Source organism: Panthera uncia, chromosome B1 (genome assembly GCF_023721935.1).
Source record: "Panthera uncia isolate 11264 chromosome B1, Puncia_PCG_1.0, whole genome shotgun sequence".
NCBI lineage: Eukaryota > Metazoa > Chordata > Mammalia > Carnivora > Felidae > Panthera > Panthera uncia.
The window spans coordinates 153390474-153407721 of NC_064811.1; the positions used below are offsets into that span (position 1 = coordinate 153390474).

At 50.3% G+C, this 17248-nt stretch overlaps 1 protein-coding gene across 1 annotated transcript; it reads right to left on the minus strand.

Moving 5' to 3' along the window:
• Positions 1 to 1549: 1549 nt before the first annotated feature.
• Positions 1550 to 15472, minus strand: RNF122 (ring finger protein 122). Its single transcript, XM_049631402.1, has 6 exons — positions 15030 to 15472; positions 10183 to 10339; positions 4918 to 4963; positions 4360 to 4401; positions 3067 to 3149; positions 1550 to 2795 (listed from the first exon to the last, which is right to left on the minus strand). Exons 1-6 carry the CDS (start codon positions 15052 to 15054, stop codon positions 2681 to 2683), a joined length of 468 nt encoding a protein of 155 aa, XP_049487359.1. The 5' UTR covers positions 15055 to 15472; the 3' UTR covers positions 1550 to 2680.
• Positions 15473 to 17248: the final 1776 nt, after the last annotated feature.

Consider the following 17248-nt stretch of genomic DNA (forward strand, 5'->3'; position numbering starts at 1 on the left):
CACACTGACTCGCGTGCACTCTCTGACCCCCACAAGGCTGGTTAATCCCTGGGGTGCTTTTATCCAGGATAGTCCCTCAGGATTCAGCTCATGTATCCCCTCCCCACGGGTGAGCTTGCTCACCCAAAACACACCGTTGCTTTCCCAACGCAAGGAATGTCTTGCCTTCCAGCACGTGGCAGTGTCTAGCCCAGGTGATCTGGACACATTGCGCTGAGAAACAAGACCACACTAATGACCATGAATTTGGGGCTGGGACTGTGACTGGTTACTGCCATTCCCGTCTGATCAGTGAGAACATAGTGCGTGTTCGCCGCTGCGCACCGTAGTACCACCTACCTAGCTCCGAGGCATTTTTACCCCGTCATTTTGACATCAGGACAATGCCATTCAATTTTGTAAACACATTTTAGTCCCAACATTCTAATCAGAATATGCCAGCACTGGTAAATTCTCCCTAAGAGGAGGGGAGACGGCAAGGTAGGAGCATGTAGATGGTGAAGCCAACCTGTTAGACCACCTTTCCCCCCTCGTCCCAGACCTGCCTCCACCATAAGGCTGCAGCAGGAGCTAGAGGGAGGGTCTGTTTTGCTAAGGAAATACATTTATTCTGCACACTGAAACTGGCAGGACTAGAACGGGTGCCCGATGAGGAAAAGACCAGACTTTGTAGGGTTGGCAACAACAAGGAGGGGGCAGAGGCAGGGAGCAGGGGTTATGCCCAGTGTGGAGGAGGTCCTTGGGCAAAGGAGAGGTGCTGACAACCTCACGAGGACCGCCTCGGGTCTGTCAAGCACGAGCACCCGGTGTGCCGACAGCCTCCATGGCACAACTGCGGGGGAGGGAGGGGGTCACGCCTGCCCTTTAGGCCTGGCTCCTCTGGGTGCATGGGCGGCTCTTGCACATCCATGACCCACGGCTACATTAGACTTCGCTCAACAAATATTCCTACTGTGCCCAGGGCCTGCTCCCCTGGGACGACCATTGGCCACTGCCGTGTTCCACCGACAAGGGTCAACCGCGGCCCACCGGCTCCATGCTGTGATGCCCAAGAACATTGTTCCCGGCCCTCATAATCCATTTTGCGTATCCGTTATTGGTTCCACGCTCCCTTGAGACACTGAGAGCAAAGCTGGAGGGTGTGGGTACAAGATCTGAGCGCACAGAGGGGCATACATTCGTTAATGCCAACACTTCTAGATGTGGGTTCAGTGGGTAGCATGTGTCCATAATGGTCAGCAAGTAGGCAAGAGAAAAGCTTAATAAGGGAAAGAGATCAAGCCTCTATGGTAGCAACCTTGACCTTTAGTTGTGCTAAGAGCACAATTGTTTGAATTAAACATAGGACGCTATTCAAGTCTTTGGAATTTCAGCATCCTGTCACACACTTGGGTGACATACATCAACTTTCTTTAAGCCTGCCTTTAGAATATTTTTAATCTGGTCTTAAAGTACACCGATGTGAGCCCTATGTTATATGGGTAATAACCTGATATCAGTTTTTTTTTTTTTTTTTTTTAAGAATTAGGAACCTTTGTGCACATAGTGTGCCCTGAGTATGGAGAAGCGAGAGGCGGGTAGAGAACTTGTTTCCTCTGCTGGCAGAAAAGGGCCAAGAGACACAGGCCACAACCACATGCAAAAAGAGAAACTTGTTATTAAATTTAATTTTCTTTAAATACATACCTTTCTCCCACCCTCAACTATTCTGTGGGGGGAGGAGGAGAGAGGAAACCCCACCCCCTCCATTCAGGGGATTCCATGTATAAAGCCTGAGATGGTGAGGATGAAGTATAAAAATACTATTTACAAAGGGGAAGAAGGTATCTGTTGCCACCTTAACCTTCAGACACCCCCATCCCTAGGCCCCTTTTGCTCCTTTAGAAAAAGCCCCTGGGAATTCATTTGAGTGTAAAATAAGCCCTTCCTCTGGAGGGGTACTATAACCCCAAAACGGAATAGGACGCTCTGAGATCAGCTGAGGAAGACAGTGAATGGATAGCACCTCAGATCCTAGCAGAGGGAAGGCATCTGCCCCCCATTACCCTGTGGTCAGCAGGCCTACAGGCCAAGCCTTTATTTCCATAGGCCCCATGTAAACATTGACTTTCCTTTTTCCGTGTCCCTGTTCTTCCTGATTTCCTACAGAGCCTCCCTCGCTTGCACTGGAGGCACTTGGTTCCTTGATGGTTCCTTCCTCCCCTTCTCCCCTTCCTGTGGAAGGAGCGAAGAGGGGAGGCAGGTTACAGGTGGGGCAGGGCCCATCTCCTCCCTTCTTCTAGGTCAGGGCAGCCAGTCCTCCTAAGGGGTGAACTCCAAGTTCTCGGCCAGATAGGGGTGGATTGCCTTCCCCAGCTTCCCCCACAGGGACAGGCAGGTAGACAGTCCGGTACCAGGATACAGCGTTCTTGATGGGTGACACCGCCAGTGCTGAGTAGCAGGTGCTGAGTAGCTGAAGTGCTCAGCAGCAGTGCTGAGTAGCTGAAGAAGGCTTCAGGAGGCAGAAAGGTGGGGCGACTCAGGCCTCCCCCTGATGGTGGGAGCCCAGCCCTGCATTACTGCCCCTTCAGGTAAGCACATCAGTCACCACCCACCAGTCTTGTTCACCCATAGCTGTGCGGAGGGGCCAGGCACCCATGAGGCAAGCGGTCTTCTCCAGGCCTTGGTGTAGAGGCAGCATTCACACCAGCTCGTCCAATAGGATTCCAATGCTCTGAGTGGCCTCTGAGGGCCCAGCAATGGGCTTGTTACACATAGGGCAGACACAGCGTACTTCTAGCCACTTCACCAGACACCTGTGGGCGGAAGAAGACCAGTTTTCCCCTAAGACCCCCAACCCGTTCCACGTGTCTCTCAGAGAGCCCAGCTGCTTCTCCGAACAGCAACACCTCCTTCCTTGCCCCGGTCCAACCCCTCCGGCTTGCCTGGTGTCCAGACAGGATGTCAGGCATCGCTGGCAAGGGACAGATGGGAGGGGGTAGGGATTACAGGTTCTCGAAGACGCTCCCTACTTATTCCTTTCAAAAGGTATCCCCTGGACACACGTCCCCCACGGTGGATACTTACTTCCGGTGAAAGGCATGTTGGCATGGGAGCACACCTAGCTCGTCCTTCCCCTTGAAGTCTTCCAGACAGACTGCACAGGTCTGCTGTGGGAAGAAAGGGAAGGTGTGAGAGGAGATTGGGGAAGAACCGCATTCACCCATCAGCTCATCCCCATCCAAGAAAACAAAGCTCTAGCCCAGTTTCCTGATTAGCCACGGAAACTTGAGTCATAGGGTAGCCACTAACCACACCAGACTGTTCACAAGACCAAAGGAAGATGAAATTAAAGGTTTAGTTCCTCAGTTGCACTAGGTACATTTCAGCGGCTCGGTAACCACAATGTGGCCATGGTGGCTCCCATACTGGACAGGGCAGATATAGAACATTTCTATCATCACAGAAATTTCCATTGACTGTAAGTGTTCTAGAGGAGTATTTTTTAAACCTTTCTAGCCTAGTACATTTTGCAAGGAGGCATGCATCTATATCTAAAGGTAAAAATGGGGGTATAATGTTCAGTTCATATTCTTGGACTCTAGCTTTCTGTAATTCTGGACTAACTTCTTGATCACAGCTGAATTCTCCCTCTCAAGGAGGGCTCAGGGAACACTGAATTTGCTGAGATGTGATAGCACACATCAAAGAGGGATAAAATGAAGCATTCCTAGGCTGTCTCATGTCTCACGATCCCCGTGGGTCCGCCTGGTGCCCAACCACCACAAACATCCTGTGCACAAGTGTCTGTGGTTATGGACAGAAGTCTTGAGAAAGTTAGATGATCTCATGGGCACAAGTAGGGAAGGAAGAGGCAACAGCCCACTCCTAAAGAGTCTGTGTTGATGGGACCCAAAGAGTGGCAGTATTGCTTGGGGCAGGGGACTGGAGAGCAAACAGGCAAGAATGGCAGGGCTAGATGCACTGGTCAGGTCCACAGTCTGCCAGGACAGAGTATATGTGTAAGGGTAAAAAGGGCCTTCTTTAGTGAAAAACCAAGACGGGAGACCTAGAAGCAGGGAAGGGTAGCTGGGATCTGGCGTGGAGAGGTAGACCCATCCTCCCCTTAAACATGATGCACAGCAGCCTTTCCGGGGCCACGTGTCCTCGCTCATTCCAACCCTTCCGCGATCCTGTTATGTTTTCTGCCTGCGCCGGTTCCAGACATAATGAATTCCATACACGGATTACCTACTGGAATGAGTCACATTTATTTGGCCCAAGGAGATAAGTTCCTGAAAGGCCCTGGCTGAGAGCTGGAGAGGGTGCTGTCTGCCTTGCCAGCCAGGGCCCTCCTGCACCCTGGCCCAGGACACTTACCCCATATAACTGCAACTTCTTGGCATCACCTTTAAGCACCACCTGAAAAGGAGAGAGGAGGCATGGCGTCAGAAGAAGCCAAGCACAGGGGCCAGGTGCTATCATCCAGCCAAGGGAATCCCCAGCCCCGCACAGGCGTGTCTTCCTCTTCCTCTGGTGAAGGGGGAGGGCTTGGCCACTGCCTGGGCCGGGCCAGGCCAGACTCGAGGACGGTACAAAGCACTGGCCAGGGGGAGCCAGCAGGGAGGCCGAGGGGGTTCAGCTTGCTTGCTGCCTATCCTCTCTCTAGCAGGGCAGGTAGCAGAGAGGAAGTCTCACAGGAAGATGTAGCACTTGGGGCGCCTGGGTGGCTCAGTCGGTTAAGCGTCTGACTTCATCTCAGGTCATAATCTCACAGTCCGTGGGTTCAAGCCCCGCGTCGGGCTCTATGCTGACAGCTGGGAGCCTGGAGCCTGCTTCGGATTGTGTCTCCCTCCCCCACTCACCCTCTGTCTCTGTCTCTCAAAAATAAACATTGAAAAAAATGTTTTTAAAAGAAAGAAAGATGTAGCACTTTACCTCTTTATAGCCGTATCGCTCACTCTGTGCCTGGTTCCGGAGTTTGCTAGGGGAGAGAGAAAGGAGAGGTTACCATGCCTTTGTACAAATTAGAGCCATTCAGAGTGAGAGAGGCAGGCAGGCTGCGTGGGCCCTCTTCTGGGGGCGGAGAGGCTGCTCCTCAGAGGGACGTCTTGTCCTGGAGAAGCCATGGAGTATGGTGTGGTTGGACCTGTGCAGGTCGCCCAGAGTTGATTAAGGACTCAGACTCTTACTCAGCCACAACAGCCTCAAAACTTACCATCCGGTCCCACAGATCGGGGAATTATGGCAGAGCACATTCTGGCAGAATTATTCATTCGTACTCCCTGCTGTTTCCCAGAAAGTCAGTCTCCTCAGGCCCCCCAAGTCGAGAGGTCAACACTCTGCTTCCTGAGTATACAGAAGTTAGATATTCTTACAAGGGATCTTGCCATTAAGCCAGGGTAGCAGTGTAAGTGAGTCTCTGTTGACTCTGGGGAATTTTCCACCCAGGGGAACACTAATATTCTGAACCAAAGCACACTCTCCCCTTCACAGCACCTAGGCAAACACTGAGGATGCCCTCTTTGTTTTCTTCTCTTCAGTTTCCAGCTGGTGGCCTGCACACAACCTAACTCAATAGCCAAAACCCAGTGCGTTGTTACTAACGGCAATAACGCAGCGGTTGTATCGAGGACTTGATGTGCACCCATCCCTGTGTTACCATTTTCACATACTTTGTGAGAAACCCTCCTTTTTATAGATGAGGAAAATGGAGTCCAAAGAAGTAACTCGCCCAAACCTCCCGCTAGTTGGCAGCAAGAGGCAGATTTGAATCAGTCTATCAGAGCATAGGGCCTGAGCGCTTTAACAGTGTGGCCTGTTTTCGCCTATTAGGTGGGACACACCATCGTCCTGAGAAGGAGACCACATCCCTTGGGAAACACCCGATCTTCATCAACAAGCCTACAGCGAACGGCTAGGATCACGATTACGCAGTATTGCTGCTTCTTTATTTGCAGGGAGAGAAACTGTCCAAATTAAGCAGGTGGCTCTGTGTCCTCCTATACTTGGGAGCCACATGGGGCTTTCTCTCCACTGAGCACTTCTGCCAGATCTGCGTTATTGGAAGGAAACATCAGAAACCCGTCAAGTTAGAATAGATGTGGCGGACGATGGCCTAAGGGCCACTTGTTCAATAGAGCCTATGAGCTAAGACTGATTTTTATTCTTAACTTTTTAAATGTTTATTTTTGAGAGAGAGAGAGAGAGAGAGAGAGAGAGAGAGAGAGAGAGCGCATGTGTGCACGTGATAATAATTAAATATTACATATTATCTGTGGCGGCTTTTGCACAGTAGAGTGGGGGTAATTAAGAAAGAGACTGTGTGACTTCCAAAGCCCCAAATGTTTGTCCTTTTGCAGAACAAGAAGGCTGACAGGAGTCAGAGGAAGCGAATCTCAAATCAGGAGCCTCAACGAGAAGGTAAGAAGGTGCCTGCGCCACAGGCACTGTGGAGAAGCTGAATAGAACAGCAGAAGGTGCGGAATGAGGGGCAGAGCAGAGCCATGCCCCAAGCACAGTCGGGGGGCAGATCTGGATCTGGCTCCCAGCTATCTCCACTGTTCCTAGCACAAGTCAGGGCCCTGGGAGGCCGGGTGCCTGGAGACTCTTAAGAACTCCAGTCCAGGGTCACCTGGCTGGCTCAGTGGTGGAGCATGTGACTCTCGATCTCAGGATTGGGAGTTTGAGCCCCATGTTGGATGTAGAGAGGACTTGAAAAAAATCTTAAGGGGCCTCTGGGTGGCTCAGTCCATTAAGCGTCTGACTCTTGGTTTCAGCTCAGGTCATGATCACGGTTTGGTTAGTTTGAGCCCCTCATTCGGCTCTGTGCTGACAGTGCGGAGCCTGCTTGGGATTCTCTCTCCCTCTCTCTCTCTGCCCCTCCCCCGCTCATGCTGTCTCTGTCTTCCTCAAAATAAATAAACTTAAAAAAAAAATAATAAAATCTTAAAAAAGAACTCCAGTCCAGGTTGACTCCTGCACCATAGGGCTAAGTCCCAGGGCAGCACATCCACTGGAGGGTCTCTGGTCATTGGAGGGTTGGGCCAAAGACCTAGCCAGGACTCCCACTGTTCCGTCCTTTACTCAGAGAACTCCTCAGTCCGGGAAAGCTTTTCAGATGCATGCATCTCTGTGCCCGCTTCCAAACAAGACGGGCGGTGCAGGGTGCATGCAAAGCTTCAACGAACAACTGTCACCTGGCTGACACTGAATGAAGCTGGGGAAGCAAAAAAGTGTTCTCACGGTCAAAGCGCTCACAGCCGCATTCTCAGGCAGTCACCGTCGCTGTCGCGGGGATGCCGAAGAGTAAATAAGGAAGTGGTGAGGGGCCTGCTTTTTAACCCCGAGAATGAGAGGATGCCACACATCCTTGGGGTCTCAACCACCTCACCTGCAACATGGCTCTATGCAGGTAGGGTGTGCCGTGCCTTTCTGCTCGCTGTGTCCTGGGATGCGCAGGGCGCCCCCTGCCCACCCTCACCCCCTGTGTCTGCCTGGCTCCACTTGATGGTCGCAGTCAAGGATCCTCCAGCAGCCTGGGTCTCAGAGCCCAGTACCACCAGAAGAGTGAAAGGCTGCAGACCCACCCCCTTCGCCCTGCATGCAGACTTTCCAGAACAGGAAGGTATACATTGTGATGAGACCCAATAAGGTTGCAAGGGAAACAAAGCAGAAAAGCAAAGCCCCTGGGACATCCCAGCAGAGGAGGCAGTGCCGGCTACTTTGGACAGGTGGCCCTCTCAGCTGTTGGGTGAGCAAAGCTACTAAAAATACTCCGATTTCAATGAGACCATTTCTAGCCACTGCCAGCGGGCTCTCCCTCACTGCTTTTCCCTTTTGGAGCAAACAATGCTACCAGGTCCTGAAAATAATTGCTCCTTTCCTGCCTATTTGTACTTCACTGGCCCCTCCATCCTGTGTAGGGCAGAGGTCAGCTCCTGGGGAACAGGGAAGAACGGGTGAGGGGAGCAGGGGAGAGGAGGCTGGCGTTGGCCAATGAGCTCACCAGGTGGAGAGTAGGGGTCATGGGCCTATTTTGGCTATGGAGGAAACTGAGAAGCGAGGAGAGGAAGTGGCTTCTGTGCCTGTGTGTCTTTCTATATATAGACACCCATAGGCTGCCACACAGCAGCGAGCCTCTGGAACCATGAAAGTCTGGGGTCAGCTGACTCTGGGCAGGCTGCAGGACAGAAGGTGGGGGTGACAGAAGGGGCAGATTACTGCGGAAGGGACAGGTGGCGCCAAGCGGCCCGCAGTCAGGAAAGCTTTTGGTATCATGTGGTTATGGCTGTTCTTCCACTCCAGCCAGACAAAAATAAATCAGCCCTATCTAGCTCCCCAGCCTGTCCTTCTGCAGGACCCCCATCTCGGGCCGTATGGGGGTGCTAAGGGATGCTGCAGCTGTTCCTTTTATTTCCATTCAAGGAGTGGGAACCCGACAGGGAAGGTGAACATATGGAATCTGAAAGACTCTAGCTAATGACCACTGGGCTAGCCCACCCCTGGATCTTCCTCGATATAGGACCTTGGGCAAATTCTTAACTGCCAGAGCATGAATTTCCTCATTTACAACGTGGGCTAATATAGAAACTGGAGGGGTGTTTCACAAAATGCCAACCATAGTGTGGCACAAAGAAGGCACTTGGTAAAGAAGAACTAAAACCCAAGGTCGCACGTATTAGTGGCAGAGTTAGGAAATGAACCCTGGTCACCCACATCCTGGCCCAGAGTGATTTTCTAGATTTTTCTTCACTTGACTGCCTTTGCAGCTTGTGTGTGTGTGTGTGTGTGTGTGTGTGTGTGTGTGTGTGTGTGTATACCAGAGCTGCTTTTGGAGACCCCTCCCTCAGTATCATATATAAACCTTTGGTATTTGGTATGTCTCCATCTTTAGTCCCTGGGGAACTGCATAAATTGCTCGGTATGGGGAGATGGGGGTGGCTGGTGGTCAGGAAGGCAGAATGTTTGAGGAAGAAAACGTAGGCTTGGGGAAAGGGGAAGGGGTGGGGAGATGCTAGAAAACTGCCCTCACTCCCACTTATGCAAATGTTAGGCTCGGTTGTACAAGAGGGAAAATACACCACGATCTTCTCTGCATCAACTTTTAAGTGGAAAACTCCAGTCCCAGGAACTTTTTTAAAGTTCTGAGAAAGAAGAGGCCTAAAGTAGCTGACTGGGGGCACTGAGGGCCCTTCCCCTTTTTTAGAGGAAACTCTTGCTAGCCTTAGGAATAGAGACTGAGTGTCTGCCTCCCCCTAGCCCCTTCTCTGGGCAAAGCATTCAGACCCACCAAGACATCTCAGGAGGAAGCCAGAACTCCTCTGTCCCTCCTTTTAATTTAAAGGATTTAAGACTCCAGCTGCTGGCTACGTAGAGATTTCGTAAGGTGTGGTGGGGGTAGGGGGTGGTTATCACAATGGCCCTAAAGACCATTAGCATGTTCAGGGATGCTCAACATCCTCCAGTGTGCAGGACACCCATACAATGAGGAACTGGCAATCCCAACAGCATGCCCTTGCCAGAAACACTACTTTCATTTCAACTCTAAATGCCAGTCATGCCCTAAATTTTTGGTAGAAAACCAGCCACCAATTCCCATGTCTTTCAACAGGAGGTGAAGAAACACCTCCCTGGCTAGCCCTGCCCTGCTCAAGTCCTCCCCTGGATCTCCACGCAGTAAGAATAAGGGGCGTTTTTAGGGTTTTTCTCACTATCAAAAAAGAAGAGCTTACGAGGCAGACCAAGCAGCTCTCCAGACATCAGCTTGCTAATATTAGCATCTGGATGGCTGACGGCAGGATTTCCCAGGAGGGCAGAGGAACATGCCGTTGGTGTAACCGATGCCCACCTATCCCCGGCCACCCAGAGGTTACGCGTGGGGAGTGGAGACACGGTTAAGGGATGACCAATGATATTACTTGGTCAGATAGTAATTCTAGGCCACCCTAGAATAACTGGTCAAGAGATGCGATGTAGCCCAACCAATGGTGACCTTATATGCTCTGGGACAACTCCAGAGGCTGCTGAAAATAGAAACACCAGGCCTCAGGGGCCCAAGGAAGGACAGGCTGAGCCTTGTCCTCAAAGCAGGGGCCCCAGTGGGAAGTTAGGGACTGCTGTGGGAATCTCACTTGGCCCACCCTACCCCCCGGCCTCCTCCTCCTGGACTCCCTGCCCCAGGTCACCCAGGGTGCCACCCACCTGATAAAATAGCAGCAGAAGATGAGACTGAGCATGAAGACGAAGATGCCTGTGCCAAAGATGACCATGTAGATGTTGAGGGGAAGGTCTTGGAAACTGATGGGTGGCATTGAGCAGGACTTGTTGGTGCTAACCAGTCCCAGGCCACAAAAACACCCTGAAAAGAAAGGGAGAGGGAAAGCATTATAGTTGGAAATTGACCACTGGGGCTGATGGTACTCAGGTCAGGCAGGACGGAGAGAGAAATGGCAGGCTCTGGGGTCCTAAACCTCTCTGATGCCGACACTTAAGTTTATAACCTAGCCCTGATACTGACTAGCTACATTATCTTGGGTCATTCAGTGATCCGTGAAATGGGATACTACACACAGTACTTAAAACTGCATCCCCATCCAGGGGATCAAGGATTCAGCAAATGGGAAACTCGACTCCATCGAGTAGAAGCTCATTTAGTGCAGTAGCAGAATGAAGAGCCGTAGGTGAGAAAATGGGTACTTGGGTTCCAACACTGCCTCTCCCTAGAGAGGTGACCTTTAAGAACTTACTTATCTAAGCTTCACTTTGTCATTTAAAAACAAGCAAAATGCAGAGAGGACCCAAACTGGTGTAAGACATGTACTTTGTAAATTGCCAAGGTGCAGTTGCAAAGGTCATCTGTCATTATTAAGCCACCTGCTCCAGGAGACAGGCTGCACCAGGACCAGAATAGAAACTGTTCACCCTGAGGCTGGGCCAGTGTTCCAGAAAGAGATGGGGGGGGGGGGGTGCAGCTTACTTTGGGCACCCTTCCCTTTCCTACTCAAAGCAGTGCCACAGTAGTACTGGCAGCCCCTGGAGCTTGTTAGAAATGCAAAATCTCCGGCCCACCCTGGACAGAATGAATCAGAATCTACATTTTAACAAGGTCCTCATCAGATTCCTATACCTGCAGCGGGGAAGCACTGACCAGCCACCAGATGCTTCCCCTTCTCACGTGACTCGGAGGGTAAATCCTGATTGGCTGACCAAGCATCCTCAGAGGGTAAATCCTGATTGGCTTATCAATCATCGTTGTCACCTGCCTCTTGCCAGAGTTTGGTGTTGAGGTAAGTATGTGACAGGGTTCTGGCCAAGGAAACAAAGACAAGTTCTGCTGGAGCAGGAAAGATTGGAATGGTGGCGGCCAAGTTAGAGCTGGAAAGAAAGCAGTTCAATATAAAGCCAATGGCCGAGGGTGGCGGAAGGGAGAGGGAAAGAAATGATTTATGTCCGTGAAATTGCTGGATTAACCAGTCCTGGGGCCACTCTCTATTTTGGGAGTACTCGTTCTGAGAATTAGTAAATGTTCTGTACTGTTTAACAGTAAGAAAAAAATATAGGATAGAAACAATAAGCTGGTGGAGTGTTTAGTCCTGCAACCAGGACAAAATATTATCGTGATCCAAAAGGCAAGAATAAAATTCTTAGATTTCAGAAAGTGAGGCGACGAGAAAACTAGAATCTTGCAATATCCCAAGCACATTCTCACGCTACCAATTTAATCTTTGTAATGCCACTGAGAAATTTACTTACCCCTTCTACAGGAAAAAAAGACTCAATCATTAAATAAATTGTCTAACGTCAAACAGCTAAGAAGGCTTGTTTCCAAAGACCTCTGTACCCAAGTCTTCAACATGGGTTTTAAGTATCTGCCTGACAGCTTGGTTAGAAGCCAGGACCCATTAATATACTTGGGAATTCTAGATTAAAATTACCAGTGCTACAATTCAGCAGAAGACTGGCTGAAAGGACCGGAAGTCGATTTTGACATCCTACATCTCATGCCTCAGTCATCCCCTAGATCAATCTAGTGATCATATAGTGAGCCTCCCTTCAAACCTCTTTCAGATGTCGGGACCAGTTCTATTCCAAGTCCCCACCCCAGACCCTCATTGATGTCAAGTCCTTCCTCTACTTTAGCCCATGTGTGTGACATATCCTCCCACTCAGTTTCCATTATGTATTTCCCAGGCTCATGACTGGTTTTAAGTGCTGCTAAACATGCACGCACTGGGTCGCCTCAACCTCCACTGCTCATAGTTTTCCAGCATCCCCCAACATAGACCAGTCTCCTATTTCTTGTCCAACCTGTCCTCACCTGCCTCCATACCTTTGTTCATGCAACTTTCCCTGCCTGAAACTCCCCCTCCCTTCTGGACGCCCACCAAGCCTGGTCCTCATGATATTCCAGTGACCCCTCTCTTCCCTGAATTCTACAGTACTCACAGCCTCTACCACACATTCTGGCTCTTGAATACTTAGTATTGTGTTATGTTGCCCAAATATTCCAAGCATCAACTTAATTTAACTCGAACATCGATTATATGACAAGTACCATGATAGACGCGTAAGATAAAAAAAAAAATTAAAAAAGGAATCACGGGGTGATTTTACAGTGTAGGGATGAAGAGAACACAAAGGCTTCTGCCATACAAAGGGAGGCACGGCAATAGAGACGCAACTAGAATACTGGGATCAGAAATGACAAAGTCCTAATAAGCTCGAATACTCCCAAGTCTCAGGACAGCAACTTGGACTTTTGTAGCTCCTCCAGTGCCTAGCCTGGTGTTTGGCTTGCTTTCACTTAATTAGTTAGCAGATAAGTAACTCCTGATTTTTCAAGACAACCTGGTACCCTTGGCAAAAGCTCCCATCCCAAAGTAAGGAGAGTGATATTTGGGAAAGTTGCCCAGAAACTGCCCTCAGCTAATGAATGGCCAGCCAACCAACAAGTATTAATCGAGGGCTGATTTATGCACTGACCTAGACATTGTGGGAAAACAAAACGTAGAAGTAGTTCTTGTCCTGAAAGACTTTGTTGGAAAGATTAAATAATTAGCACCTACCCTTATTATCCTCAACAAGAAGCCCTTGCTTCTGGGCTCCCTACCTCACTAACAACTGATGCACTAAGCAGGTCTAACCTCCGATCTGTCTTGGCTCTCCATGCACCTTTTAGGAGATGAATCCTGGTTACCTTTAGGGTCCCAGAGAACCCCATTTGGTTTCCTGTCCTGGGAAATTGTAGAGCACTGGCTATTACAGAGGATATGTATCTGCACTCTGGTCTCAAGTGGTCCTCTGATCAGTTTACCTTGACCATCTTACCTCTCCTAACAGACTTTCCCTGGGCTTCCAGGATGGAGTCAGTGAGCTTGGAACTTTATGTGAGAAAGAGTTGTAGGTGAGAAACACTTGTAAGGGCAGAATACCAACCCCAGAAAAGAGAGCCTCCAGATATTTTTCCACAAAGGGGCTGGGGGAAGGGAGTGCTTCCTCACTGGAGTCAAAACAGAGGATCTATCAGCCACTTTAAGAAGTGAAAAGAAAAAGAGCAAGTCTTCTGCTGGTCTAAAAACCCGATATGAAAATAGGAGCGCCAGAATAAAGTGCCAGCCACCTTGGTTCTTGCGAAGTCTCTGTTCCATTGTCTCAGCTGACCTATGAAAGCCTTGACATCAGAATGTCTCATCTCGGTGGTGTGCAGGCTGGGAGTTGGAATGACGTCAAGAGAAGGCTGGCCAAGAAAGATCGGTGGGTCTGGGAAATGCTTCCCCCTCCCAGCCGCCGGGAATCTTTCCCAGATGCCGGGATGCACCGTCCTTCCCCACCCCCCGTCCCTCAATGCCCGCCTATCACACACAGCTTGGTTCATTTTCAGGAAATTAGATCCTACCAGCAAGAGGAAGAGGGGGTTGGGGGACGTTCATACACATGCTGTCCAAACCCTGCCTTAAAACAAAAGCCACTTGAAATAATTAATCCAAGATCTGGCTGGGGTCTGCCCTCAAGAATGGATTTTTTTTTTTCTTTTTGTAACTATCCAGCCTACCACACTCAGAGATAAGGCCCCCTGCCCCCACACACCTCCTCCAGAAACTCCAAGCCTTGGGACTACGCAGTCAAAACACCAAAACCATTGGAACGTTAGTATCTAACACCAATACCTTTTAACTGAGTCGCTCAGAAAGACCCTCCTTTAAGATAGCTTGGGTGAGGAGTCAGAACCAACCTGTATCACCTGAAATACCAAAAAAAAAAAAAAAAAAAAAAAGAAGAAGAAAAAAAGCCTCAGGTGAGATGAATTTAGCATCATTCCAGGGCGGGTGGGTAGGGAATGGGGTGGAGGGGTGACTTAGGTAAGGGGGTGCGGCCACCACCACAGCTCAGAAGCTAGTACCACAGTGTGGCCTTGGGGCCAGAGAGCACGACTCCTGCTGGCCTAACTCTGCACCCAAAGGTACCCGGGCGCTGAGACATCTGCAAGGCTTTATCAATACAATAAAGGCACGCTCTTTAATCCGGCATCTTCCTCAAGCACAAAGCCCCCTAGCAGCCAGTGAGAAGCCAACAAAGGCACAGAGGAAGCCGCCTCCGCGCCCCGTCCCGCACGCTGCATTGTATACATATTTAAAATAGCCTGCAAAGTTCCAGGCCGGGAACTTGAGCTCCCTCTAGGAGATCCCAGCCCGAGCGCGGATTTAATTCTCCTCCGACAACCACAACAAAGACCAGAGTTTGAGCGCACAAAGGCAAGGGAAGGGGGTAGAAGAGCGAAGGCGCCACACAAAGGCCGCGAACCCCTCGGCTCCCACGCCCCCCGCACGTTCAGAGACGTTCCGCCCCTGGAATTAAACCTGATTTTTTTGTTTCAAATTCCGCGCTGTGCAGAGCCTCGTTGGGCGCCAGGACGCCTGCTCGCCCGTCCCATTTCATGACAAACTTAGCTGAAGAGGAAGAACGAGCCCTCCGTCTGATCATAAGCCTTGCGCCCCTCCGCGTCTGCGGCCGGCCGGGCGTCCGCTCGCCCTCCCGCCCCGGGAACTCACCGTTACACCACTGGAATGGGTGCATCAATGAATTCTCGGCTGGCTTCCTCCGGCGAACGAACGCAGGCGGCCGGCGGGTAGGGCAGACGGGGTGGGCGCACCGGCTTTCGGGTCCGCAGGAGGGGCCGGTGCTGTCCGCGGCAGCCGCCTTTCTTCACAAGTCGAACGCCCTCCGGGGTGGTGGGGGGGGGGGGTTCGGCTTGAATGGTTTCGGAGCAACAAAGAGGGAAAAGGGGAAAACAAACAAACAGAAAGTCCCCAGGATCAACGCACCGCCGAGGAAATGCAGGAAGGGCCCCCGAGCTGGGGGAGATGCAGGGCGCTACAGAACAGGGTGGGGGCCCGGTTCGCAGAGGAGGGAAAAGCTTCACCGGGAGCCTCGGCTCAGGATCCTTGGCGCGAAGGTGAGCCGCCAGGACTCCGAAACTGACACGGGCTGCGCACACCCCCCTCCCTTTTACTCCCCCCACCCCGCAAACTCCGCCCCCCGCCCGTCACCCGCCCTCGGGCCAATGAGAGTCTTCCTGCTGGCCCCGGGTATTATTTGCAGGCCCGCCCCCGTCCAAGGGGAGAGCATCTTTGCACAGTGGGCGCCTCCCCTTTCGCCTTCCCGGTCCTCGGGAAACTTAACTCTAAAGACAAGCAAGCTGCGCGGTGCGAAGCTTGGCGCAGGCGGGGGCCAGCCTCCTCCGCCGGGACCTGGAGGAAACCGAAGGATTAGTACCACATTGTTTTCCGCCTCCAGAGCTGTTACTGTTTAGTATTTCTATAGCTTTTTGAGAAGCCAGTTCTAGGGAGGGGTTACATTTCTGCTCCGAGGTCCAGGACTCGGTCCTGGCTGGTGGCTAGCAGCACGTTCCTTCGCTCACTGCTAAAGGGGGAACTGAAGCAAGAGGGTAAAGCAGATGAATTGCAAAAATGAGATCTGGAAAGAGGTCGGGTTGTCCTCTCATGTTTGGTCAGCCCCTCATTTTACAAACAAGGAGCCAAAGAGTAAGCTTAAGGTAGATCTGTCAAGGCCTCCATGCTCCAGAGTAGCAGAATCAAATCCAGAAATCCACGTGGGCAATACCTTAAGGGCAGTATCTTCAGCATCTAGAACCACCTAGGTATTGAATAGCACTTGGAAGAGAGACTGTTTTAATTCCCCGTCCAAAATAATTTCTTTTTATCTGACATTGCATCGCTTGTTTTTTTCTGTCATTCTGTCTTTCATTTATACAGAATGTGTTCACCGTGAACCTACTTCGTGCCCAGCGCTGTTTACACCGGAGACCTATCTAGGTCCCTGGCGACGGAAGGATTCTACTCTTCCTGAGATTCTTAGTGCCTGAGGAGACAGACAGTAAACACGCAAGCAAACAAATAAGAATGACTCAATCTCATCTTCCAATTAAGCTTAATCTGTTAATTGAAGGTGATAAACACTTTCCCTAACGCTTGGGAATTTGTGACACTCAAATAAGATTATGCATATGAGTGCTTTGTCATTTAAAAGCATGATGGTTAAGGTATTAAATAACTTGGCTGAGATCACACAGCAGTATGCAACAAACAGTTTAGCACTTAATTACGTAATTGTCTTATAACAATTGTTTTTCTTTAAGAGCTGGTCTGGGGGATTGGAATCATGTACGGATCCAACTCATTTCATCTCTTAATTGGGCAATTGCAAAAGCTTCCTAACTGACCTCTTTGACTCCAGTCTCTGCCCCAGACTTTAGAGCCCACAGGAATCACTTATGTTAGAGATGTTACATATACAGACTCCCAGGCCTGGAGCCCAGAGATTCTGATTCAGTAGTTAAAGGGTGGGCTCCAGAATGCTTTGTCTCCACCTTCCCCCACCCCTCCTCAGCCAAATTCTCAAGCAATTATGCTGAAAGAAATAATGCTCTGATCTCACTCTCAAATCTGTCCTCTCTGCTGGGCCCAGAGTTATCTTCCTAAAATGTAAATCTGCTCCTTTACTTCTCTTGCTTGATAACCTTTATTGGTTCCCGTTACTTACTGGGTAAAGTCAAATTGTAGAGTATGGCATTCAGATGGTTTCAGTCCGGCCTTTGCCTGTCTTCCTAATGCCAAATACTCTCTTGCTCACATGCTATTCATCAGCCACAAAGCTATTGCTGTTGTCCCCTAAACATAGGACATTCTTTCTTGACTGTGATTTCGTACACGGCATCACTTATGTTTGAATGCCCTTTTTCTTTCTGTGC